The sequence below is a fragment of the Talpa occidentalis genome, unplaced genomic scaffold (assembly GCF_014898055.3).
Source record: "Talpa occidentalis isolate TD23 unplaced genomic scaffold, MPIMG_talOcc4v2.1 talOcc4.10, whole genome shotgun sequence".
In the NCBI taxonomy this organism is placed as follows: domain Eukaryota; kingdom Metazoa; phylum Chordata; class Mammalia; order Eulipotyphla; family Talpidae; genus Talpa; species Talpa occidentalis.
The window spans coordinates 45,746,401-45,771,608 of NW_023600993.1; the positions used below are offsets into that span (position 1 = coordinate 45,746,401).

The window sequence follows — 25,208 nt, forward strand, 5'->3', positions numbered from 1 at the left end:
CTGGCTGTCAAAACAATGCCATTTACCTGCAGATATGGAAGCTGGAGGTCCTCGCATAGGACGAACACAGGAGTGCTGCTGTTAATACAATGTCCAGTGCCCTTCCTGGGGACACACAGCATCGTTAGAATGTCCCGCGGTATCCCTGGAAAGATGTTTCTGAACAAGATTGTTAAAAAATCTGATCGTTTTGATGCTGTCATGAGCTTTTATGTTAGCAGCAGCATCCCAGGTATACTGACTCCTGCCTCTCAGACAAACTTTCCTTATTCTCCTTTGTAAGTTCAGACTTGTTTCCAACTTTAGCAAACCTTAGTCCAATTGCTGGAGCCTTCTCTCAGCTCTCCCTTGTGCCTGTCTCCTGCTTTTCTACCCCAGTACACCCTAAATCAGGCTCTCTCTGAGTTTTGACCATTGTGTGAAAACATACTTTATGAGATGCTGGTGGCATTAAATGAACTTTGCTCTGTTAATGTGTGAGTCTTTAGGACTGGTTTGAAATCATCCCTGAACCAAAGAGTGAAACAAACAGTCACAGTCCTCTTATGTTCATCTCATGTCCATTCTTCTGGTGAAAAATGACTAAAAGGGCAAGAGAGAGAACTGGCTGCAAGTAAGCCATCAGAAAGCCCAGCCATGATGTAAGGAGGCAGTTAATATGTGATTACAGTCAACTAATATATGATAGAAACAATTAATAGCATTATATTTATTTTCATCTGAGAGCTTTAAGAGCTTTTTACTCTTAACTGAGATAGACTGTCTTACAAGGCCTCACTTCAACAAGCCATTCGATCATCTTTTCATCTTTCCTCAGCCCTACAACAAGAATAATAGTACCCACTTCACCAAGATTGCAAGTTTAAGTGAGATAATATGTAAAAGCATTTTGCATGTTGCTTGGCCCAGTCTGCATGTAATCAATCTTAATTGGTGATTGGCATCATAGTAGTAGAGGTAAAATCATTATTTTATCATAAATAGCATTGCCAAATGCCTTGCTCGGGTTCAGTAAGAAAGCCAGGAAAGGTGACAGAAGAGGACTGGTCCTCTCTGATCTCTTAGGTAATCTCCATTCCTATTCTTCCTTACTCATTGCCTTTCCATGTTAGTATGAATGATGGCACACAGGGCTCAATAAACCCCTCCTGAAAGAATAAAGGGCTTGATCTCATGAAGAATCCAGTGATCTGAGAAAGCTACAAATGGAATTTGGACCATAAGAGAAAGTAACAGAGAGCTGGGTATCAGAAAGCCTGGCAATCTAAGTTGCCTCTTCTTTGTGCTGATTTTTTTTTTTAATTTATTTCTGTGTAGAATTGTAGCACTCCTGTGTTCGCCGTATGCGAGGACCTCCAGCTTCCATATCTGTAGGCCAGAGGTGTGGAGGAGTGAGAAGATTCACCAGAGACAGAGGGGGATGCAGAACAAGCAGATTTACTGAAATACACTGCTGAGGGGAGCAGCGGGCATTTCAGCAGAGGTCTGCTGCGCTGATTTTGATACTAAGCACCAACTTCCGTGTCGGTAAAAGGGGAAGGTGGAAAAAGTAAGGTGTTGTGGGTGAAAGTGTAGGCTGTCAGGATTTTGTAGCAATCTGTGTTGTGAGTCACACAGACTGAGGGTGTAAGTTTACACACACGCATTCTTATAGAAGCACACGCGTATGACTAGTAAGAGAAAAATTAATTTGAAAACAGACAAAGGCCAACATTTCATACTGAGAAAAAGAAAAAAAAATGGAGCAAGAGGATTAATGTCTCTTTCAACTGGTAAAAAAGATCGAAACAGGCTTATAGAATATTATCAGGTAAAGAAAGACGTGCTCAGCGCCACAATAGCTGGTTGCCCTCTGGTCTCCTCTCCACCGCTTTAATTCCAGTTACAGAAATTCAGTGACAGCATCTTGTCCTTCTACTCCCTTAATGCATCTCACATTTGCTTCTGGGCATCGCCACCCATTGGATGTGTCGTTACTATCTTGGACCAAGCCACCCCCAGACATAGTGTTAGGAACTTTAGTTCTATTTTCTTCTACTCCTGGTGAAAGACACTGTTAATAATTTCAAAATTCAAAATACCAGATGCACACCAGGGCACATGCTACCTACAGAAATCCATGCTATCCTTTAAAGAACCACACACCTGCGATGATCTCCATTTCAGTACACCATATAACAGGCTCATTTGCCTCCTGATACTTGCTTCTGAGGCAAATGTTAGAATAACCCCCGACAAAATTTGGAAACTAAGAAGCTTTTAATGGCTTCCTCTTGGATGAGCTGTAGGGATTGAACTCTGCGATTGCTTGTCACTTGTGTACACATACTTCCAAATGGAAGCAGAATGAATGTTGGTTTAGAATCACATTCATTATAAGCTATCGGTGTACCATTAGATTATTTGGCCTGGGAAAGCTGACTTGGTCATTTTTATGCAAGCATTCACCTGGAAATCTAAGGATGCTGTAATTTTTAAACCAGAGAGACAGAAATGTGCAGTAGTTACTAGTGGAAGATCCTCCTTAAATGCCTTTCATTCCAGGGGCCTCCCTGGTGGCTTAGGGGTTAAATCTCTGTGCTATCATTGCTAAGGCCTGAGTTCAATCCCCAGCCAGGGAGCAACCCACATGGTGTAACAGACCTCTCCTGTCTCACCCGCTGCTTCCCTCAGCAGTGTGTTTCAGTGGATCTGCTTGTTCTGCCCCCCACTCTGTCTGTGGTGAATCCACTCACTTCCCCACCCTGCCCCGGCACCTTTCATTCCAGACTTATCCCTGCCATCCACTAGCTCTATGGCCACAGGTGCGCTCACTCTCCACTCCTAGCCTCAGTTTTGGTGATTATTTCATACATGTTTTTCTTAATAAAGCAAGACCATTTGCTTAGTATTTTCCTAGGGCCTACGAACAGAACTAGAAAATGTGAACCCAGCAGTTCCTTCAGTTTAAGTGAAACAACAGTGAAATGTTTAAAAGGTTGGGTTTAAATATTGTTACAAAAAAAAAATATATATATATATATATAAAACACGGACGATTGTTGTTGATTGACACCGTGCAATAAAACTCAATGAAATTCAGTTACCCCTTGATTGAGTCAGGCCAGCCAAGAAGGAAATTATACAGTTGAAATCAACAAATTGGATTTGTTCCCTTTGTAGGCTCAGCAGTTGCTCCCTGACTAGTTCCTCACAGGATCAGATGTGGCCGTCAGCTTCCAGACTCTGACCACTGACACATACTCTCTATCCATACAGTTTTTTCCAGCGTTTACTGAACAGATGCTAAACACATGCTGACTATGAAGTCTCTCCCTCAAAAATAACACATGTATTTATGCATATGTATGTAACTATTGCTTTGAAGAATATTTTTGCTTTTTGCTTCATACATATAAATATATATGTATGTGTATATATATGTATATATATAGTTCATCCATATATATAAATATATATATAAATCATGTAGCATCCAAAGTGTTCAGTGATATGTCATTATGCTCAGACTATTTGGAGAAGATCAGTTCTTCTTTAATAATGATCTCTACTCCCTTCCAAGGAGGGACTAACTTAGAGTTTCTCTTCCATTTGCCCTCTTTCTCCTTATTTCACCCCCATGTGAGTGATAAAGCAAATACCAAACTATAGATCATTGGTATTAATAAGCATAGCAGATTTGGTTAGTGATTTTTTTTCTTGTCTTTACAAATAAACACAATTAACACATTGGCAATGGAGAAAATGACTGTTGACGACATAGAAATAAGCCAATTATTTAATCCCGCCCCCCTCCTATTGGCCCCTGACTGCAGACACATTCTGTGTATGTTAACTGAGGAGCTGGTGTGTGGGAAGCAGAATTGATCCTGAGGTGTGTCCTGGTACCTGAGTGTGTAAGTTGTTAAATAGTTGCAGCAGGGGCCATGAAGCTTCCTGTTATTTTTGCTTTACTTGTTGCAATTTATATGAAAATCTTTCCAATGTTTGTCTATAAGCTGGCCTGTAAGACCTGCAGTGGGGGTCTGACCACTTCTCCATCACATCCTGACTCTTCACCTGTCCTACCATATGCCAGTTTCCACAGCCATGTTTTGTTTCCCCCATGTACTGTGCATCCTGCCCATGCAGGGTCTTGGTATCTCCTCTCTCCTATCTTTTAACAGGTTTGTTTCACATACCATGCAATGCATTCATTTAAAATATACAATTTCAGGGGCCTCCTTGGTGGTGTAGGCAGTTGAGCACAGCGCTGTGAAGCTGTCCGCAGCCTCTGCAGTGCCAGTTTGATCCCCACTGGCCACAGAGATACCCACATGGCGTGGCAGACCTCTCCTGTCTTGCCCGCTGCTCCCCTCAGCAGTGTATTTCAGTTGGTCTGCCTGTTCTATTCTCTGCTCTGTCTCTGGTGAATCCTCTCACCCTCCCCCACATCTGGCCTGTACCCCAGTTCTTGTATAAAAATAAATAAATCTTTAAAAAAATAAATAAAATAAAATATACAATTTCATGGCTTTTAAGTATATGCAGAGTTGTGCACCATCAGCAAAATTCATTCTAGAAAATTGTCTTTAACCCAAAAAGAAACCTGTACCCCTTACCATCATCCACAATTCTCCCATACCCACCCAGCCCTAGGCAAATACTAATCTACTGTTTGTCTCCATTGATTTGCAAATACAGGACATTTCATCAGAGTGGAGTGACATGATGTGTAAGTCCTTTGTGACTGATTTCTTTCACTTACATGTTTTCAAAGTTCATCCATGTTGTTGCAAGTATTGGTGCCTTCTTGTTGACAAATAATATTCCATCAGAAGGCTCTACCACCTTTGATTTATCATTCATCAGTTGATAGACATCCCTGTTGTTTCCACTGTTGGCTGTTATGAATAACACTGCTATAAACATTCTTGCTCAGGTTTGGGAGAAGAAACATGTCATCATCTCTCTTCAGTATGTATTTAGGGGTGGACTTCCTGGAGCACGATGGATCTATGATTAGCTATTCAAAGAACTGACAAGACTGTTTTCCAGAGTGGTTATATCATTTTACATTCCCAACTAGCAATGTACAAAATTTCCAGTGTTTCTAATTGGAGCTTGTAATGGCAATCTCAACTTGTTACCACAATGTAACCTCACCAAGACTGGTTATTATACCCCTCCTAGTGGGTATTAAGTCATGTTTCATTGTGTTTTCTTCCTTTACTTCTAGATAATCTCTAATAATTTTTCAAGCTGTAGCTTTAAAATCACTCATACAGGGAACCTTACCTTGATCATGTTACCCTCAGATTAGCTCAGGACTCTTCTCAGAAAACCCTCTAAACTTGATATATAACATGGGCAAGCCCATCCCTTTTCTCCTCTGTTCCCCATTCTGTCCCCAGCATGTAGCCTTTGTGTGAATTCTGGTGTTGCTTGTCTATAATTTTCTCAATGAATCACACATTACAAAATAATGCATAAAAATGTACATTATCTGAAAATCATCTGTATCCAAATAATGGGCATGAATACTTTTACAATCTGTTTTATTGTCAGCATCCCCACAAACCAAACTATTGAGAAATATTTTAATATCTCTTCAAGAGAATATGATGAACAAATGTTTCTATTTTCCTGAATTTTACTATAGTTGTACACTTTACTGTTTGATAAGAAACAGAAGGAATTTCGGTATACGCAGAAAAAAAAATCAAGTGGACTATGTCAACAGTTCTCTCTTAAATCACGTGGTAAAGGAAAAAAACAGAATATGTTTCTGAAAAATAAGGAACTTAGGGGAACTGGACTTTCCTGCTCTGACTCTCAAGTAGGTTACTGCCCTAGATATTTTGAATCTGTAGGTCTGGGACAAGGTCTTGGAATGTATGTTACTAACAAGACTCCTAGTGATTCTGGTGCTAGTGGTCCATGAACTTCATTTCACAAACATTCATCCTCGTTAATATTCTAGTTATTTAACAGGAACAGGCTAATTTAGTAGAAGTTCTAAAATAAAGATCTAGAGTCAGACACAAACTTAAATTCCTGGCCTAGCATTTATTAGTAGCTAGGGGACTTAAGACAAATTACTTAACCTTTCTAAATCTGTTTCCTCATCTGTAAATGGGGGTGGGAATTAACAGGCCTACATTATAAGGTTGTCACAGGGATTACACAATATGTATAAAACAATATCTTACACACAAGAAATGCTCCAAAATTTTAGTTGCTATTGCTATTATTTTATCATTATTGTAATTACCAAAGTTGTAAGACAATGTACATGACAAATTTGTTTCAAAGAAATGAAGTTTTACTTAGTAAGAAAAGTGCTTCCTAAGCATACAGTTGTATTTTATTGATATCACTAACTTTCATTCATGTTTATTTCAGAATGCCTCCCCTGGTACTTAAGGCATAATTTAGTCTTTCCTGAAGAAGTAGGATTTTGGCTTCTTTATTAAAATATGGTTTCCACCAAGTTCACAACATGATATGCAGTACTGGCTGAAACACAATCTTCTGTAGATGTCATTAACTGAGCAGAAAGTATATCCCCCACTTCTTTTCTCTATTAAGTAATAGCTGGATCTGTCATTATAGGACTTACTCTCTAAAACAAAAGTTCTGGCAGCTCAAGCAAATTAGTATCAATCAGTCATCTTATAGAATCGAGTATGTTCCTTCAGATGTCCAAGTCCTAGTTACCGAATACCCAACAAGTATTTGACACTTGGGATGTACAGAGAAGAAAATGAAGATTTCCACAGTCACTGATGAAGCAAAAGAGACTGGGAAAAAAAAAAAAAAACAAACAAAAACAAGTCATTGAATACTTAACCAAGAGAGTGTGGCTGGGGATGAATTCTATGAATAACATCAAGCAGAGTGATGAAATAGGAATGCTTAAGGGAAACAAAATATTTTAGATCAATGATCAGGAAAAGGTTCTCACAGGAGATGACATTTAAGCTGACACCTGAATGCTGAGCAGCCTGTCATGGGAAATGTCAGGGGGCAGAGTGATTTAGGAAAAGGAAACAGCCGAAAGCCCTGCAGACTTTAAACAGGAGACCATCGTAGTCTAAATTACCATCATTCCAGGATTCTTTCCCCTTCCCTGCTCCTCTGTCTGGAGAATAGTGGTTGTGAAACTCAATGGAGTGATGTTTAACTTAATCTGTACTTCCCCATATCAGCTATCATCTCTGTAATTTTGTCAATGAACTTCTCACATAGGCATACCATAAAGCTTCTGAATCACCTCACTGCTTTAATACATGTAGACACATGACATCTAGTTTTGTCTCCATAAAATTTTAAAGAGTGTCTCCTTAAATCTGGCGTTTTAGGTTGCACCAGGTGACGTTTGAGGTGCCTACCTGTGAGGGAAAGGAGCGACAGAAGCTGGCCCTGATCGGTGACTCCTCTTCATCAGCAGAGTTCTTCGTCACTGTTGCTGTCTTCGCCTTCCTCTACTCCTTGGCAGCCACTGTCGTTTATATTTTTTTCCAGAACAAGTATCGGGAAAACAACCGGGGTCCACTAATTGTAAGTTGCTTGCTTTTTGAAATAACTTTCTCTGTATCTTCTAACTCCCTTTTACAATTCTTGAAGGGCTTTGGAGTTACCCATGCCCTCAGGGCAGATGCTTTAAAAGAGATCATATTCTTTTTCATCTAGATCTCTTGGATCTCAAAACAAAAAAATGGTGTCTGTCATTCTTCTGTGCCCTGTGTTAGAGAAATATCACAAAACATGCTAGAAACTCCTCTGAATAAATGGTTGGAAATCTCATGAGATCAAGGAAAGATTTATTTATAACTCCAGTATTACGGAGTCATGAAATTAGTCAACCATTTTTCTCACTGGTTATTGAGACAATGTGACTTGTGCTTATTTGAAGCACATTATTCCCTTAGCTTAAATCAGACTGTTGAATCTGATAAATTTGTTGAGTCTGAAGATGAAGTTTATCTCTGAAAATTTCTCTTTCTCTACCGTTCTCTCTCTGCCCACTTCCCCAGCAATCCCCCATTTTCTTTTTCATTGTATAATGGTTGCATAATGGGTTAAAGCAACATAATCCAGCAGAGCTAGAGAGAGACAAACATACACTAGGAGAACACAAAAATTTTCAAAGGGGTACATGAACATGAATAATTTGAGGAAAATAAATTTCTCAACCTTCACATGTATATTTGTCTAAAATTTATCTTCTGATAATACCCTGCATCTAACCATATATTGTTCTTTCTCAGTCACATACTCCCGTTTTGCAAAAGAAAATCATCCTTCTTTTCCAACCCAAATATTACTACATCGTACATTGCTAGGATGCAGAACATTTGAGGTGTTAAAAAAAGGATTATTTGAACAATGTGCTGGTGTTGGTGTTGACAAAAAGTAGATTATTCTAAAGCCTGGGTAATGTGCTCTTTTGCATCTAAACAGCTTTCCAAGTTTTATCTTTCAATAAAATTGAAGGCCCTAATGTACTTGTCAACTGATAGGTCATTAAAGAATTATTTTTGATGACAGATCACTGTGTGATCTGAGCCATATAACTCAGAAGGAATTCAAGAAATTAATGACATGACCATCGATTCTTATCTGCTCTTTTTATGCAAGCAATCTCCTCAACATATCTATAAAACACAAATTGGGAAGAGAATTAGTAATGAAACATGTCCCATACTAGAAGTAAATATTTATCCCCAGAAATATATATATGTATATATACAAACAAGTTGAAGGAAAACAGCCCCATGCATTTCTAATAAAAAGTCTGTTTTAAATTGAATAATTATTTACTAAAATTTATAATGTATTTATGTTTTTTGCGACAATTGTGCATCAGTATTTGCAGTGGTCACTTAACCCAAAATGAATTTTTGATATTTAAAGCATTAACACCATGGATAATTAAAAATAATTCAAATTTATATGCATTTTTCTGCAGAGATGTAATAGGGTAATAGGTAAAATTCTTTCCAGTATAAAAAAATATATTAGTCTATATTTCTGTAAGGAAAGAGTAATGGAAATACAAGTTTGAAGAGAAGGAAAGGAACAAGTAAAGTTTCCCACAGTTAAAGAGGAACTTGTTCACTAATTTTTCAATGGATAATTGAAAGTATCAAATAACTATTCAGTTGCATGCATTTAAATAATTAACACAATAGGTGTATTTTCAAATATTAATACTTACAATATGCCAGAAATCGTATTCTTTGCAACTATTTGAACTTATAATAAAAACAATTTTTATATTATTATTGACATACCATTATTTTACATCCTTGTTTGTTTTTTCACAAAACACGATTTCTCCCCTCAGGTGTGGTCGACGTTCTCTGCCACCCACAGTCCATTGTGCGCTCCTCCCCCAGCCTCCTTTCCTGCCCTCCACCAACCCTTCTCCCTCCTCCCCTCCTAGATCAATGCTCTCAAGAGTCAGTTTTAAAGTTTGTAAAAACAAAATCAGATGTCAACCTCATAGTAGATGCACAGTTTTTCAAAATTCTTTTAGGATCTATGTGAATAAAATAAAGAGAGAAATTCCTTTTTGGAGAACGAGGTAGTTAAGTTTGAAGAGACTGGAAAGAAACTCAGATTTGTAGCACTTTAATATGTTTTCTGAGGGAAAGAAGAGCAGGTGTCATTTTTTCCTTCAAACCTTTGAGCACATGTTTTTTGTTGTTTTTTTTTTTTCCCTTCAAATTGGATTTTATTGTCTTATGGCTTTAAAATATCTTTAGCGGGCCTCCCTGGTGGCACAGGGGATTAAGCACGGCACTATGAAGCTATCTGCAGCTTCTGCAGCGTGAGTTCGATCCCAGCCCTCCAGGGAGCAACCCACATGGCGCGGTAGACTTCTCATGTCTCACCTGCTGCTCCCCTCAGCAGTGTATTTCAGTCAGTCTGTCTGTTCTGCTCCCCCCTCTGTCTCTGGTGAATTCTCTTACCCCCTGCACCTCTGCCCTGTACCCTCATTCTTGTATGCATAAATAAATCTTTAAAAAAAAATAAAATAAAATCTCTTTAGCAGAGTCCCCTAACTTGGGCCTGGTGATTGCAGACAATACAACCAGGACATTGCTATGTATGTGTAAACCCACAGGCATATATATGGACACTCACAGAATTGTAAAGTCCCAGGAAATGTCCTGACTTCCAGAGAGAAGTTGACCCAGCTAGATCCCCTAAAGTAAAAAAAGATCTATTTTGCTATAGAAAACTACATTTTCCTCATAAGAGATAATCTTGAGGGCATGCTACTCATCTCTGTGTAAATAGTCTTTCCCATCAAGCAGGATATAATGAAATCCCGAGTTGTGTACTACATTGGGTAGGTTTTGTTTTATTACATCGTGAAGGAAGGGGCGGGGAGGAGGAAATAATTCTAGTAATAAAAAAGGAAAGGTTCCTAGATGAAACTTCTGTGATATTAAAAAGCTGATGTGCTTATTACTTAGCAGATAAAAGTTAATTTAAAAATGAGCATGAGTCCTAAGAGTCACAGAGGCAGAATGAATGTGCAGGATCAGCACGATGCCCTTGCAGCTATGAATGGCAAAGCTAATCAGTTCAAATGGCTCCGTGCCAAGGCCAAAGTGAGCAGGAGGGTGGGCTCTGTACCCCACCCTTAATTGTGAAGAGCAGGTTTAAGCAAATCCACCACGTGAACAAGATTTCAAGAAGATGGTTCGTGCTTAAGAAAAATTTAACATACTGGAAATGTATTTTTCCTATGTTCAGAATAATACTACTAGTTTTAAAGCAATCCTATTTATTGTGAAAGATGCCTACTGGTTGTGACTTAGGCAACTCAGTTCTTGTTACCATCTGTTCTTTGTCCTTCTTTTGGTTATTCTGTAATTTGGGCTCTCCAAGTCAATAAATGTCTAATCTAAGACAACAAAGGTACCATGTTATGGTGACATGAAGTCTTTCCAGCAGTTTATGGAAGTTAGGTGCCTGTCTAAACTAGTGCACACCCCAAAGTTGAAAATTTCCCATCTTGCTCTATGGTGTTCTAGGCCCTGACATTACACATCACTCATAAATAAGATCAGTGTGCAGGAAGGTGACCAGGATAGCATCAGTGTTGATAATAATGACAATGATCTAGGCTGGTATTAATTGGGTTCTTACTGTGCAGAGCTGATTTAGTACAACAGCCCTTGCTTATATTGTCATTCACTTCTAGAGATGAGGAAAAGGAAGCTCAGAGAAGCTTCTAAACTCTCCCAGGTCACATCACTACTAATCAGAGCACAGAGAGTTTGACTCCAGGTTTTTCCAAATGCAGGCCCAAGCTTTGTACACCAGCAAGAGAGCCTGAGGTCCTGACAGGCAGCATGCTGCAAAGGCAGAGGGGTGGAGGTGGATACCACATTAATCATACTCCCGAACAGCTACTACCTCATTTCTTCTGAAAACACAGAAATGAAGCCCTAGAGCCCCCAGACTTTTCAGCTCATTTGATGATCATAAAGGGTTTTTATTTGCCTTCAAAATAAGTCTGGAGTTAAGGAAGATCTGCCATGGGTCTATGATACTAGAGCAACTAAACATCTCCCTGTGCTGCCATTGATCCCTGTTGCACATGGAAGGTGACAATGAGAAAAAGAAGCTTAAAAAATGTCCAGGATCAATGCATATCGTAAATCAGAGATTACCAGAACTGATTTCTATACATGAGCAAGCTATTGTGAGCAATTTCAGACAGATTGGAGCCACGCTCATCCGTGGCTACTTTAAAAAAATATCCTTTTCTACAAAGCATGCTAAATAAGATTACACACATTTGAGTGAAATGAGAATCTGAATGTCTTTAGAAGTAACATAATTGTTAATGTGCTGAATGGCGCAGTCGTGAGAAAATCAGGCCAAAGGAATCATCCTTTACTGTACATCACTACTGTAAGTGCCTTCTCTACAGATGAATACATATCAGTTCTCAGAAAGCAGAAATGGCCACCTGCATGGTACATGATTGTGAAATTGAAATGTCACATCTGGTTATATCATTTTGTCATGTTCCTTAGAGCAGAGTTTTAAAGCCAATCTCCGGCTGATTTCTGTGGCAAGAAGTTCTGAGCCATTTTCAGATCTCATGTCAAATAGTGACATTGGGAGGCTTTAGTTTTTTTCATATTCATGTAAAGTAGGTTTTAAAAAATGACTTATCTTACTGGGCTGACAGAGTGCTTTAAGAATATTACAAACACCATTCCACATCTTGGTAAATTCTTGTTGTAAGAAGTTAGGTTTAAAGCAACAGTTCTCGGGGTTAAGGAGATTACCATCTTGAAGTAAGATTTTTATGGGAGGACCTCCCTGGTGGCCTAGGGGTTAAGCCTCAGCACTGTCACCTCAATGGCCTGAGTTTAACCCTGGCCAGGGAGCTAACCCAAAAGGAAAAAAAGAAAGAGAGATTTTTGTGGGAAAGAAAGAGGATTGTGTGGCTCAAGGATGATAAAGGAAACCATGTTGGCCAAAGGTGGTTTCCAGACTGGATGTGTTTATGTCTGATGCGGGCACACGGTGGAACTGTGTTCACATTTGCCTGATGTCCAGTGCTTTCCAGAACTTTCCATATTCCCCATCGAGACTCAAAACAATCCTGAGCAATTGGATTCATCCACATTCTGTGGATTCGATTTAATTCCTCGTTTGGAGACATTGGAAAATGAGTCCTTGAGATGTCTTGTCTATTGTCAGAGAAGAAGTTAATGGTAAAACAAGACTCATCTTAATCCAATGACCTTATGGGCAGTGGTTAAATTATGGAGTCCTGGATTTTAACCCCCCTGTATGACCTATTATTTCACCATTAGAAGCCTGTTCCCTCATCTTTAGAATGAATTTAATAAGAACCCATGTCACAGGGCTGGGGAAAGGAAGGGAAGAGTTAGTGCCTGCCAAGTGCTTTGTACAGGGAAAGCCACACAGTAAGTGATAAATGAATAATATCTAATTGTAATTGTACCACTGTAATTGTCATTACTTTTATCATGGGTAGTACTTTAGTCCCATAACGGAAAATTGCAGGCACCTTCCTTTAATCGATTGTAACCCTCACAATTCTACTTTTTCTCCAGTCCTCCAGGCAAGCCCTCCAAGGATAGAGCTTGACTCAAGATTACTTTTAAGATCAAAATTGCTGGGCTGAACCATTCAATCAAGTTTTCCTGTTCCTTGAGATGAGTGGAAGGAGGATTTTTAACTCCCTTAAACAAAATGATCCTTCTCATTTTCAAGTTGGAGCTAAGGCCAACACTAAGGGAGGAAAACAGGGGGCAGGCACAGAGCTGGATGCTCTAAGAATTGAATGCTGGTTCCTAACTATCCACCACATCTTTACTTGGCTGTGACTGAAATGGAAATCAGATTTTGCAATTGGAGCTATGAGTCCAATGGAAGTTGCTGAAAATCATTCTCCATCCATTTTTCCCCTCCCTCTCTCTCTACCCCTTCTCTCCTGTATTTCCTCCCCTCTCTTCTCTCTCCCCTCTTCCTCTCATCATGTCAGTCCCATTTCATCTCTAAGTATACTACATTTTAATAGGTTATCAGTGTCTTCTTCAGGCCAAGCAATGGGATGGCTGGGTGAATTAAAAGCATTAAGTCTGGTGAAGGAAATTCTTCAGTAATTACAACTTTCCTGAAGATGAACTGACAGAGGTATGTAGGTGGACTTTGGTAACCTAGTAGAAGCAGCATAACTCTGCCTGAAAGTCAGGAAATTTAAGACCCCTTCCCCAGGTTCCAGAGGGATGGACTAATACTAAAACAACTCTGTGGTTATTAAATAACTGAAATGAAAAAGATAATCTTGGTGATCTGCCACTACTGTGCATTTGATGCTGAGAAAGTGTCACTGGGAGCCCCAAAGTGTGTAGTGTTACCTTAGTCATAGGCACACCTGTCAAAATGACACTCCTGGGCCTTCCTCGTGGCCTACAGGTTAAATCTCAGCACTATCATTGCAACAGCCTGAGTTCACTCCCCGGACAGGGAGCTGACAAACATGGCACAGCAGACCTCTCCTATCTTGCCCGCTGCTCCCCTTAGCAGTATATTTCAGTAAATCTACCTGTTCTGCTCCCCACTCTGTCCTGGTGAATCCTCTCACTCCATCCCTGTACCTCTGGCCTACACTCCAGTTCTTCTACACATAAATAAATAAATAAATCTTTTTTAAAAAATGACACTCCAGCTCTGATACATGGGCACCTGTTCCCTACCTCCTCACACTGAAACAAAAGTGTTGACATTACAAAAAGTACAGGCATTATCTTAAATGAACTCTTATCTAAAATACTATACTTTTTGAATCAACAAATATATTTTTGCCTGAATTGGCAGCACAGATAAGGCGAATAAATGAATCCATTTAAAATGTCCCCAGCTCCCATGTTTGATCAGATTTTATATCCTCATTCCTTATCAGCTTCCTCGGATTAGTGAGTTCTTAATTACAATTTAAATGAGGGTTAATTTCCACCATATTTGGTAGCATATTTTTCCCATTAACTGGTTAAGCAAAGAGATGGGCTATTGCCTTAATAAATGCAATGAACTCTTACAGAATCTGTGAGCTTCTATAGGAGACAGAGTTGTTCTTGTCCTGTTTCAGAGCTGGTATCTTTAGAGGCTAGTGGAAAATGTCTAAAGCCTATCCATTTTTATCAGATTTCCTTTTATTCCAGGGAACTCATCATTCAGTTAGAAAACCACAAACCTAGTGGAAATTTGGCAAAGCCCCAAAGGTGTCTTTCCTGTGTGTTTCTTTTTTTTTTTTCATTTAAAACAACGTGAAATGTGAAATGTGTATACACCTTGGCCCAGCACACCCAGAGGATGCTTAGCTCCCTATCTCTATAGTGGAACAGTGGTTCTCAACTAGAGGGGCTGCATTTGGCAGTGTCTGGGAACATTTTTACTTCTCACTACAGGAAGGATATTGCTGGCATGTGATAGGTGGAAGCCAGAGATGCTTCTAAACATCCTGTGGTGCACAGGACAAGCCACCATAACAAAGAATTATTAGGCTCAAAATGTCAGTGTTATGATAACAATCAACAGCTGTTGAGCACCAACCATGTGCCAGGCACTGCACCAGCACTTCTCTAAATCTTTGAACTATGTTTGGAATTTTGTATTTCAATTCCAATTCTTGACACACAGAAACTGACATTGTGGAAGAAGAGACCTGCCCAGGTTACTTATCCCAGAGATAAGACAGGTGTATTTGACCTCAGATCAGAAGTTCTTTCATGTTTATCTCAATTCTTGCACGTGTGGGGAAGTGTACTTCTCACTGTGCTCATTTCTTTCAGTCTGCCTGCATGCCTTCTGTTGTCTTCTGTTTCTTCATTAGCTCCCACCACCACCACCACACACACACACACACACAAACACACACACACACACACACACACTCACACACATACACACACAATGTTTCAACTTTGTAGCCATTTCTCCAGAGCTTTTTGCCTCCTGGTCTACTAGACATATTAGAGAGAAAAATGGCACCAACTCCAATTCTTTAACCAATTCTAGATGTTAGCCCTAAACAAAACTCTTGTATTTTCCAAGATGACTGAGAACTTTTCTGCTTCTGACTCAAATTCTAGTTATAAAATATGAACCAATTTCAACGTTTCCAAAATGTGGGCACTAGTGTGAACTCAGGACTACAAGTCATTTAATTGAGATAACAAAATGATAGATCATTGGAAATGAAAAGGCAAAGACACTTCCCTGATCAATTAATAGTTAGCCACAATGTCTTAATAATGATTTACCTAATTTTGGGTTTTCCTTCTGGTACTTTGCCTTTTAGTTGTTGTGTTTTTTTTTTTTCCAGTCAAACAGAAGTTCATGTGTTGTTTCCATTTTGATTATAAGATTAAGCACTTTCTTGGATTCAAGAGTAATGAACCTGATTTCTTAAGCCCTCTGTGTACTAGACCTTGTGCTAGCCACCAATGACATGCAGTAGAATTGGAACTCTTTCCTGGCCTCAAGCTATCTGCTCTACTCCTGTTACTTTGTAGGATAAAATGTGTCATGGGAAGACACCTGAGGCCTGTAGTTAAGAATTGAGTTTCTTACCCAGGCTGCTTGGACACAAACCCCAGTATCATTGTGTATTATCTGTGTCATTTTGGACAGGTTAGCTCTCTGTGCATCTTTTCTTTACCTGTGAAATAGGGACAACAATGATTCTTAGCTAATCATAGAGACAACAATGATTCTTAGCTAATAAAATTGGTCAGATTAAATGAGTTGTTGCACATAAAGAGTTAGAACAACAGCAGGTGCTTATTAATACAAACCATTATTTTCATCCACCTTGTATTATTATCTATCCTGGTGTCTTACTGTGCTTTTTATGTAACTGGTGTTTATAAATCTCAGTAGATTCGTTAGCTGAAAAATCAAGTGGATAAGTACAAACTACACTGACTTTTCTTCTTGAGAAATGCTTGGAAGGTTTCTTGTTGAAGTAACATCAAATGCTCTTTTATATTATTTTTTCTCTCTAAATCTCCAAATTCAGCATAAGCTGCTGTCATTACAGGTAAATGTAACCAACCTTAAGATGAGGTCTCACACCGTCCACCATCACTCAGCTCCCCAACCCTCATCTCTTCCCACTCCACCCAGGCATTCAGATGCATACTTAGGGAAAGGATACAACTCCTTGAAATTAACCAGACTCCAGAGAACAGGAGCTTGAATCCCTCATCAGCTGGCAAGTCTGAAAATAGCAGGAGAGTGTGAAGAGCACAATTGTGTAACAGGAAGAAACTTGGAAAATTTGATTGTTTGGGGGCATTCAGCTAAAAAGCTAGGTTTAGACTTTCACCCTCCTCCTATCATTTTTTGAAAGTGATGAAATCTTCCCCACCCCTCTGTGGGTGGGAAGATTTTGCCCCATGATGGCAAAATATCCTTACTATTTGCTAAGTTTATTTCTTTGAATCCAGAATAAGCAGACACTCACACATGCTGCTTTGGATTCACTAGGGCTCTCAGCAGTTTAAGAATGCCTTGTGCTAATACCAATGGTTCATTAAATTTTCAAATAATGGACACAAAGTCCATAGCCAAGATTTTTTTTACAAGCTTCTTACCCTTTCTCCCAGCTGAGCATCTTCATTTCGTTGTTTATTAGCAAGACCCCAATTAAAGCCACAGAGCCACACAGGAAAATGCTTCAAAATTTGCCCTGGGAGCACAGAGGAACTGACTTCAAGTACAACTAACTGAGATTCCTTATAAGGGACATGGTAATTTAAACTACCTGAGAGCTTGGTGAAGATTTTTGCACTTTCACTGAACTACCTACCTACTTGACACCTACCAATTTGCATCCACCCTCATGTTTTTCTGAAATGTCCAAGAAACATCTAATCAGTCTCAAGCAATGAACAACTAAGGCAGAATTGCAATGAGGTTTGTTTGTGACCCAGTAGATCCACTATCCTGTTGAGTAGTCACAGCTGTTGCAGAAAACAATGTAGATATTGACAATCTAGAATTTACAATACCAGGGAGAGAGAAAGGGAGGGAGGGAAGAATTATGACAAAGGGGAAAAAAAACTTAGAGAAGTTGCATTTAAGCCTGGGAATAATAGCAGCTACATGTCATCCTTACAACTGGCATTTATTCTTGAACACTCTTCTCAGATCAGAAATGAGATCAAAATTATCTTTACTCCAAACACTTTTTGAAGCAGGTATTATTATGTCCATTTTACATATATTGTATCAGCTTTGTAATTAAAATGTAAAGTGATGCACAGTGAGTAAAACTCCAGGACATATTCTTCACCACAGTGCTGTACTTCTATTCCAAATTTACATGAAAGTTGGAAAATGAAAATCTAAGAATTTCTATCAACTTATTAAGCATCTAATGTGTGAAAGACATATAAAGTTGTGGCAGCATGAGATGTACAAGCTATCTGGAGCCAATAGTCAAATTCGCAAGATTTGACTAAGACATATCAGGATAAAAATACAAAGGAAGTGTGTCTTATTATTACCAGTGATAAAGACACCATCTAAAAATCAACAGGAAAGAGCATGTACTATTTTTTGGGTAGTCAATGAATGCTTATGGAATCCATGAGATTTGTCAGAGCATAGAAACTAAAAAATGAGGGCTTTTGACTCAGAAAATGTCTTCACTACTACAGGAACAGTAGTGGGTGATAATGTAATAGTAAACAGTTTTTTTTAACTAGCCAGCTTCCTTTATTGGGGGAACAAGCCCTCTCCCAATCATATAGTGTAGTTGGACAGTCACTGACAGTACCTTATTCAATGATAACATGGTCAAGTGACATAAGCAAGCAATCATGTCACCTCTGGGATTTATTTAGGGAGTGAAGTTCTTTCCTGGAATTTCTAGACTAGGAAGCTATGAGTCCAGTTGATGATGGTCACATCTCCCACTATTTATTCCATCTAAGGAATAAATCTGAGCCAGATGTAGAGAAATAGAGAGATAGAGACATAGAGAGACTTGACCCAACAAAAAAATCATACAGCTAGATCTGGCCATACCTAAAGCCAGCTATACCCTAGACTTTCTAATTACAAGAACTACTGAATTTCCCTTTGTGCTTGCTAATTTGATTTGATTTCTGATACCTGCCAAATGAAATGATCTTGAACTCTGTAAAAAAGTAGTTATAGGATATAGAATAAGCTTTATCAAAAGAGAATTATAAAGATTAAATAATAAATGTCTGAGCACATAGCAAATGCTTAATAAGAGTTTATTCATTCATAGGACCAAGAAAGAATAAAATTGAGTAACTCTGGTAGTTATTTTTATGTTCATTATTATTTAGCTCTTTTCCATTTGTAATGGCTTCATAATACTATATTACATTGAGATAAGTTAAAAATTTTAGCCAATCCTTTTTCTGTCAATTTTGAATTTTACGTGTTTGAATTTTCCTCTCATAAGCAGTGCTGTGGTGATGGAACCTGTACATCAATTTTGACAGATATTTTTAATTATTTCTTTAGGATAAAAACCCAAAAATGAATTGTTTTCCTGATTTTTTAAAGAAGTTTCTATTTTTAAGTCCGCATAAAACATATCCTAATACATTACCTCTGATCTGAGTAAAGGATATGAATTCCACCTTTTGTCTCTACCCTGCACTCTACCTACAGTCTTATGCTACAGGAGGAAAGAGCTCCCCAAAATATCTGCAAAGAGAATTTTCTTTCCAGAGAATAAACAAAGTAACACAACCTATTGTAAAGAAGCTGCCACTAGGGGCCTCCCCTGGTGGTGCAGCGGTTGAGCAAAACTGCCCTTGGCATCTGCAGCACTGGTTCGATCCCCGGCCCCTGGGGAGGGTCCCACATGGCGCCCACTGCTCCCCTCAGCAGTGTACTTCGTCAGTCTGCCTGTTCTGCTCCCCGCTCTGGCTTTGGTGAATTCTCTCACCCTCCTGCACTTCTGACTGTACCCAGTGCTTGTATAAATAAATAAATAAATCTTTAAAAAAAAAAAAAAAAGCTGCCACTAAAACATTTGCTTTGAGACTTGAGATGCTGGAGGACATCAAAAATTCAATTCAAGCCATGTTTAAGTATGCAGAAGTTCAGGCCTTAATTATGAGGGAGAAATCCCCAAGATGGACATTAATTTGCATGGCGACATAAGCTTAGCACAGCTCTGGACTCTGCATGACCTTATCTTTGACCTTACCCTTTCTCACTGGGATTCAGTGAGTGAAGTTCAAAACCATTAACTACTCCTCTGGTCACAAACAGAAGAAAACAAACATTTAAAAATTCCATTTGATGATTTTTTTTAAACAATGGAATGCTTTACAAGTTTCACCCTGGGTTGTCTCCAATGCCTGCAGTGCCTTATGTGGCAAACCAGCAGCTGGTTGGGGAACAGCAAAATCAGTGAGTGTCTTTGTCTACCTCTGCCTGCTGCTGTCGCCTTCTGAGAGTTTCTGCAGAAAACCCAGTGCCTCCCCTCAAACCCCCAATGAAGCTATTTCTCACAGCTTTCTTTGGCTTCCCCCCCACCACTTTTTCTATAAATTGTTGATTCATGATTCAAGAAAAACCACATGGGATTAGTGTCCCTTTCTAGAAGATCCAGCTGCCTTAAGGATTGACACAGTTACAGAGAATAGAGTGGGTGAGGGGCAGCAAGAGAACTGATTCATATTAAGTTATATTTATGGAGACTCTCAATGGACCAGTCTCCTATCTCCCATCTTCTGTTCTTCTAAGCATCACTCCAAATAGCTACATGTGTGCCTTTGACTAGTTCTGCCTTATAGAAACAAAGGCTCACTCCTCATGCCTGCATTCAAGGCTTTCCCAAGCTATGAACTTCATCTACTCTTCACAGCCATCTCATACCATTTCCTACATCCCATAATTTAGTCAGATTGAACCACTTCCCATTCCCTGGACCTGCTGCATAGATTCCTACTTCTGCATGGTCATTTTTTAAAGATTTATTTATGCATACAAGAGCTGGGGTGTAAGCCAGAGGTGTGGGTGGGGTGGAGGGGGCTGGTGAGAGAATTCACCAGAGAGAGTGGGGAGTGGAACAGGCAGATCCACTGAAATACACTTCTGAGGGGAGCAGCGGGTGAGGTGAGAAAGGTCTGCTGCGCCATGTGGGTAGCTCGCTGGCCGGCCAGGGATCAAACTCGTGCTGCAATGGCTGGCAATAGCTTGATTGGGCTGTCTTTAACCCTTGTGCCACCAGGGAGGACCCTGAATAGTCACTGAGTCTACCTACCACCTCCCCCATCTCAGCCTGTCAAAATTTGACCTGAGCTCAAAGACCCATTTCAAATGCTATCTGTTCCTTGAAATATATACCTTCAGGGCCTCCCCGGTGGCGCAGCGGTTGAGCGCTGGGTTGCGAACCTGCCCGCGGCCTCTGCGGCACCGGTTCGATCCCCGGCTGCTCCCCAGCCACCAGAGGAGGGTCCCACATGGTGCACAGACCTCTCCTGCGGCCCGCTGCTCCCCTCAGCAGTGTACTTCGGTCCTTCTGCCTGCTCTGCTCCCCGCTCTGGCTCTGGTGAATTCTCTCACCCTCCCGCGCTTCTGACTGTACCCAGTGCTTGTATAAACAAAACAAGCAAATAAATAAATACATAAATAAATAAACATGCCTCTATAAAATTAAAAAAAAAAGTTTAAAAAAAAAAAAAGAAAAGAAATATATACCTTCACTTCTGCATCCTTACTCCTGCAGATATTTGAATTCCCCATCCTCAAACTTTTGGAGCTCTGTGTGGAAATCTTTCTCTGTGTGAAAAGCATTACTATTCTGTACTTTAGTTGAATGTAGTTGCCTGTTAAATATCTGAAGGGCAAGGGCTGCTTCAAACACAGCTATAGTTCCCTAAAGTTAGTATTAAAAGTGAAACTAATGGTCTTCTATGCCAATAATCAGGGCGAGGGTATACATAATCATTTTTGCACACTTTTGTTGAGTTCTTATTGTGTAGTTTTCACTGTAATTAGCACTGGCTGCACAGAACAAACATATATTCCAAGAGAAATATAAAGAGAATTCCCCCAAGATTAGAATTAACACTGTGAAGATCTAGGTCTTAGATATTAGAAGTATCTTTTGGAACTGCTACATTTTAAGCATCAGAATTTCAAAAATTATAGGAAACTTTTTCATAAGATGCCTCATCTTAAAAGAAACTGAGCTTACTATTTCAAAATCGTGGACCCTAATTCTTCTCAAGTACCACCCATAACATGTACCACGTGCATGGAGTCTGCCAACCCTAAAGACCTAAAGTTCTCTCTGTTATGCACTTTGTTCTGATTAATAATTGTGAGAGGAAAATGGAATCAAAATATATAGTCTGGGGCCTCTCCGGTGGCGCAGCGGTTGAGCGCTGGGTTGCGAAGCTGCCTGCAGCCTCTGCAGCGCCAGTTCGATCCCCGGCTGCTCCCCGGCCACTGGAGGAGGGTCCCACATGGCGCACAGACCTCTCCTGCTGCCCGCTGCTCCCCTCAGCAGTGTACTTCGGTCCTTCTGCCTGCTCTGCTCTCCCCTCTGGCTCTGGTGAATTCTCTCACCCTCCCGCGCTTCTAACTATACCCAGTGCTTGTATAAATAAATTAAATAAATAAAAAGATAGATAGATAGATAGATAGATAGATAGATAGATAGATAGATAGATAGATAAAAAAAATAAATCTTTTAAAAATATATATATAGTCTGCATCATCCCCATAGTCTTTGTCCCTCTCTGAAAATGTAATTTTGGCCTTAATTCGTACTTCTTTTTTAAAAGAGGTATTTATAAATGTGCTTCATCAAGATGAATTCAAATTTATAACTCTGAAGCATCATTTCAGAGTTTACATGTGACACTTACCTGCTTTGTGGTAGTAAGAGGTTATTTGGTAAATGTGTAATCAGAAAACTAAAGAATTACTCTTGGATATAAGCCATCCTCTTAAAGAGTTGGATATAATTTTCCTGAAATAGAAATAGAGAACTGGTAATATTCTGTTTTCAAAATTCAGATAATTTCCAAATGCTTGTTAAGTATAAAGAGAAATCTCTTTTCTACTATGCCTAATAAAATAATGCTAATTCACTAAGACCTTAACTTACGTAAAGTAAGATGATGATAGACTATCTATGAATGACTTTCTGGGTTAAGTAAAAGTTAGATCAAAGTTTTCCTTTAAAACAAATTAAATTTCTCAGAAAGAGGACATTTTCCTGGTTGGATAAGGGAACCCCATCTATGTCTATGATCCTAGGACAATGCCACATTTTCAGTTTTCTGCTTATGTATCAGTTTCTTACAGTGGGAAATGAACTTGGAGGCAGGACAGGCTTTACCTCTGAAAAATTAGCACTAACTAGAATAGAGTCCAATGCAGAGTGGGAATTCAGTGCTTCCTAAAGAAAGAACTCAAAGTTCCAATGTGTGTGTACATGGCCTTTTAAATGAGAATTCTGGCCCCCAAATCCACTTGAATTTCAATTTAAGCGAATGATATATCTACCTGAGGACACTTTATGCAACCACTAGTCCTAGAGTAGCAAATCAAGCTGTACTTTCAGGTGATAATTCAACTCAAAATCTTTCCAGCTGATTCTTCTACCTATGATCTAACAGGACTTTGTTTTCATCAAAATTCCACTTGTAGCTATGCTTTTGTTTTTTTTGCATGCCTTCTCAACTACCTCTTTTGTTAGGAGATTATTCAGTCCTCTCTCCTGTCTTAAGCATTGTTCTTGTAACAAAGATTGATGCCTGCTGACTTTGAGTAAGGCATAGGCTGAGTAAGCATAGTCACCTGAGCCTGTGGCTCTCCATCCTCTTTTGCCCTGTCCTTCAACAGTTTATCTCTCCAAAACAGAAATACTTCCTTCTCCAAAGCTCCTGAATTTGGAAAAGAGGTCAGAAATTAAAAGCTATCTCATCACTCTTGTTTAGAAATAATAATAATCACTCTTATTGGTTCATGGAAGTTGGAAATAGGAACCCGTTCTTCCCATCTAAAATTAAACTATAGCTAAGTAAAAATGAAGGGATAGATTTAAATTAAAAAGCTATATTAAATCAGCCCAAATCAAAGACAATTTCACTCCATGAACGGTATGCATGAAAAGGTGTAATTATAAAAACTTGATATTCTCCTGCCTTTATGCATATTCACTTTATGAACTTAGACCTCCACAAGCCTCCTAGGACAGCTCTGCATTTTTAATAAGTATTGAAAATGAGCTACTTCCAGAAGGAATTAAAAGAGGGAGTATTTTTTTTTAAAAATTAGCAACATTAAAATTAGCAACATAAAATTAGCAACAATAAAATTAGCGGTTTAGTGCTGGGCTGCGGGGCTGCCCGCAGCCTCTGCAGCGCCGGTTCAATCCCCGGCCACCGGCGAGGGTCCAAATAAAATAAAATAAAATAAAATAAAATAAAGTAAAATAAAATAAAATAGTAAGGGCCTCCCTGGTGGTGCAGCAGGTTGAGTGCTGCACTGTGAAGCTGTCCGCAGCCCCTGCAGTGTGGGTTCGATTTCCAGCCGGCCAGGGAGAAACCCACATGGCACAGGAGACCTCTCCTGACTCACCCACTGCTCCTCTCAGCAGAGTATTTGGTCTGTTTGCCTGTTCTGCTCCCCACTCTGTCTCAGGTGAATTCTCTCATCCTCTCGCACCTCTGACTGCACCCCAGCTCTTGTATAAATAAAGAAATCTTATAAATAAATAAAATAAAGAAGTAACTGTTCTTCTCGATTGTATGTATGCTTTAGGAGCACTGCAAATAAAATGAACCTCTGGAGAAACAGTGAAGACATCACGGTTTGGCACTTGCGGGGAGAGGAATCTTATTAAATGCAACTTGTACATAATATAGTGGGTCTTTGTACAGTAGCTGGGAATATTTATCTTGGAATAAGAAGATCCGGTAGCCCAAAAGCAGAGACTACCAGCTGAATCACTTTCCAGTGGATGGAATGCCATAATAGTCAACACAAAACCAGACAGGTTCAGGGAGAACTGGGAATTTTCACACTCCTGCTCATTCTCTGTGTCTGCCAACCTCACCACTCTGCCCTGCAAGGTTTAATCATACTCAAGGGGCCTATTAATGAAAGACGCCAGGACTGTTGCGAGGCTGATTTTTTTTTATGCTGTTCCCTTCAACCCCCAAAATAAAATTAATGCTGTGAACCCCTCAATCCCATAAATCTAAGGATGTGAAATTGCAGATATAATCATAATGAGCTGTAAACACCTTTAAAATCATCCTTTTCTCTGCCCACCATTTCTAACTATCAGAACCCAGAGAAGTTCTCCCTTGTCCAAAGTCACATAAGCTTGTTCACTGAAAGGTGTATTCTTGTTCATCAAGTCGAAGTCCAGAAAGTAACAACATCAAATGCAACAGCCATATCTTGCCAGCAGCCTGCTGTCCATTTTTCCAGTCTGCTTGGTCAGGCCGAAGGCTGTGTGAAAGGAGTTTGTGTGAATTGTGCTGTGAATTTGCTTCTCTTCAACTGCATCATAACAATAGCGCATTTAGTGATAGGATGCCTCCACCAAAGCTCAGAAGATTGAACCATAGTTTGCAAGAAATATATAGACACAATTGGCTTCAAGCTACCAGGCGGGTGCCTCAGTTAGTTGATGA

General features: G+C 39.4%; 1 protein-coding gene across 1 annotated transcript in view; it reads left to right on the top strand.

Moving 5' to 3' along the window:
• SYNPR (synaptoporin) overlaps window positions 1–25,208 on the top strand; it is a 315,247-nt gene that overhangs the window by 260,496 nt on the left and 29,543 nt on the right. Inside the window, exon 4 of the mRNA XM_037492124.2 lies at window positions 7,344–7,542. Within this exon, the coding sequence (XP_037348021.2) occupies window positions 7,344–7,542 (199 nt within the window). The remainder of the gene's footprint in view (window positions 1–7,343; window positions 7,543–25,208) is intronic.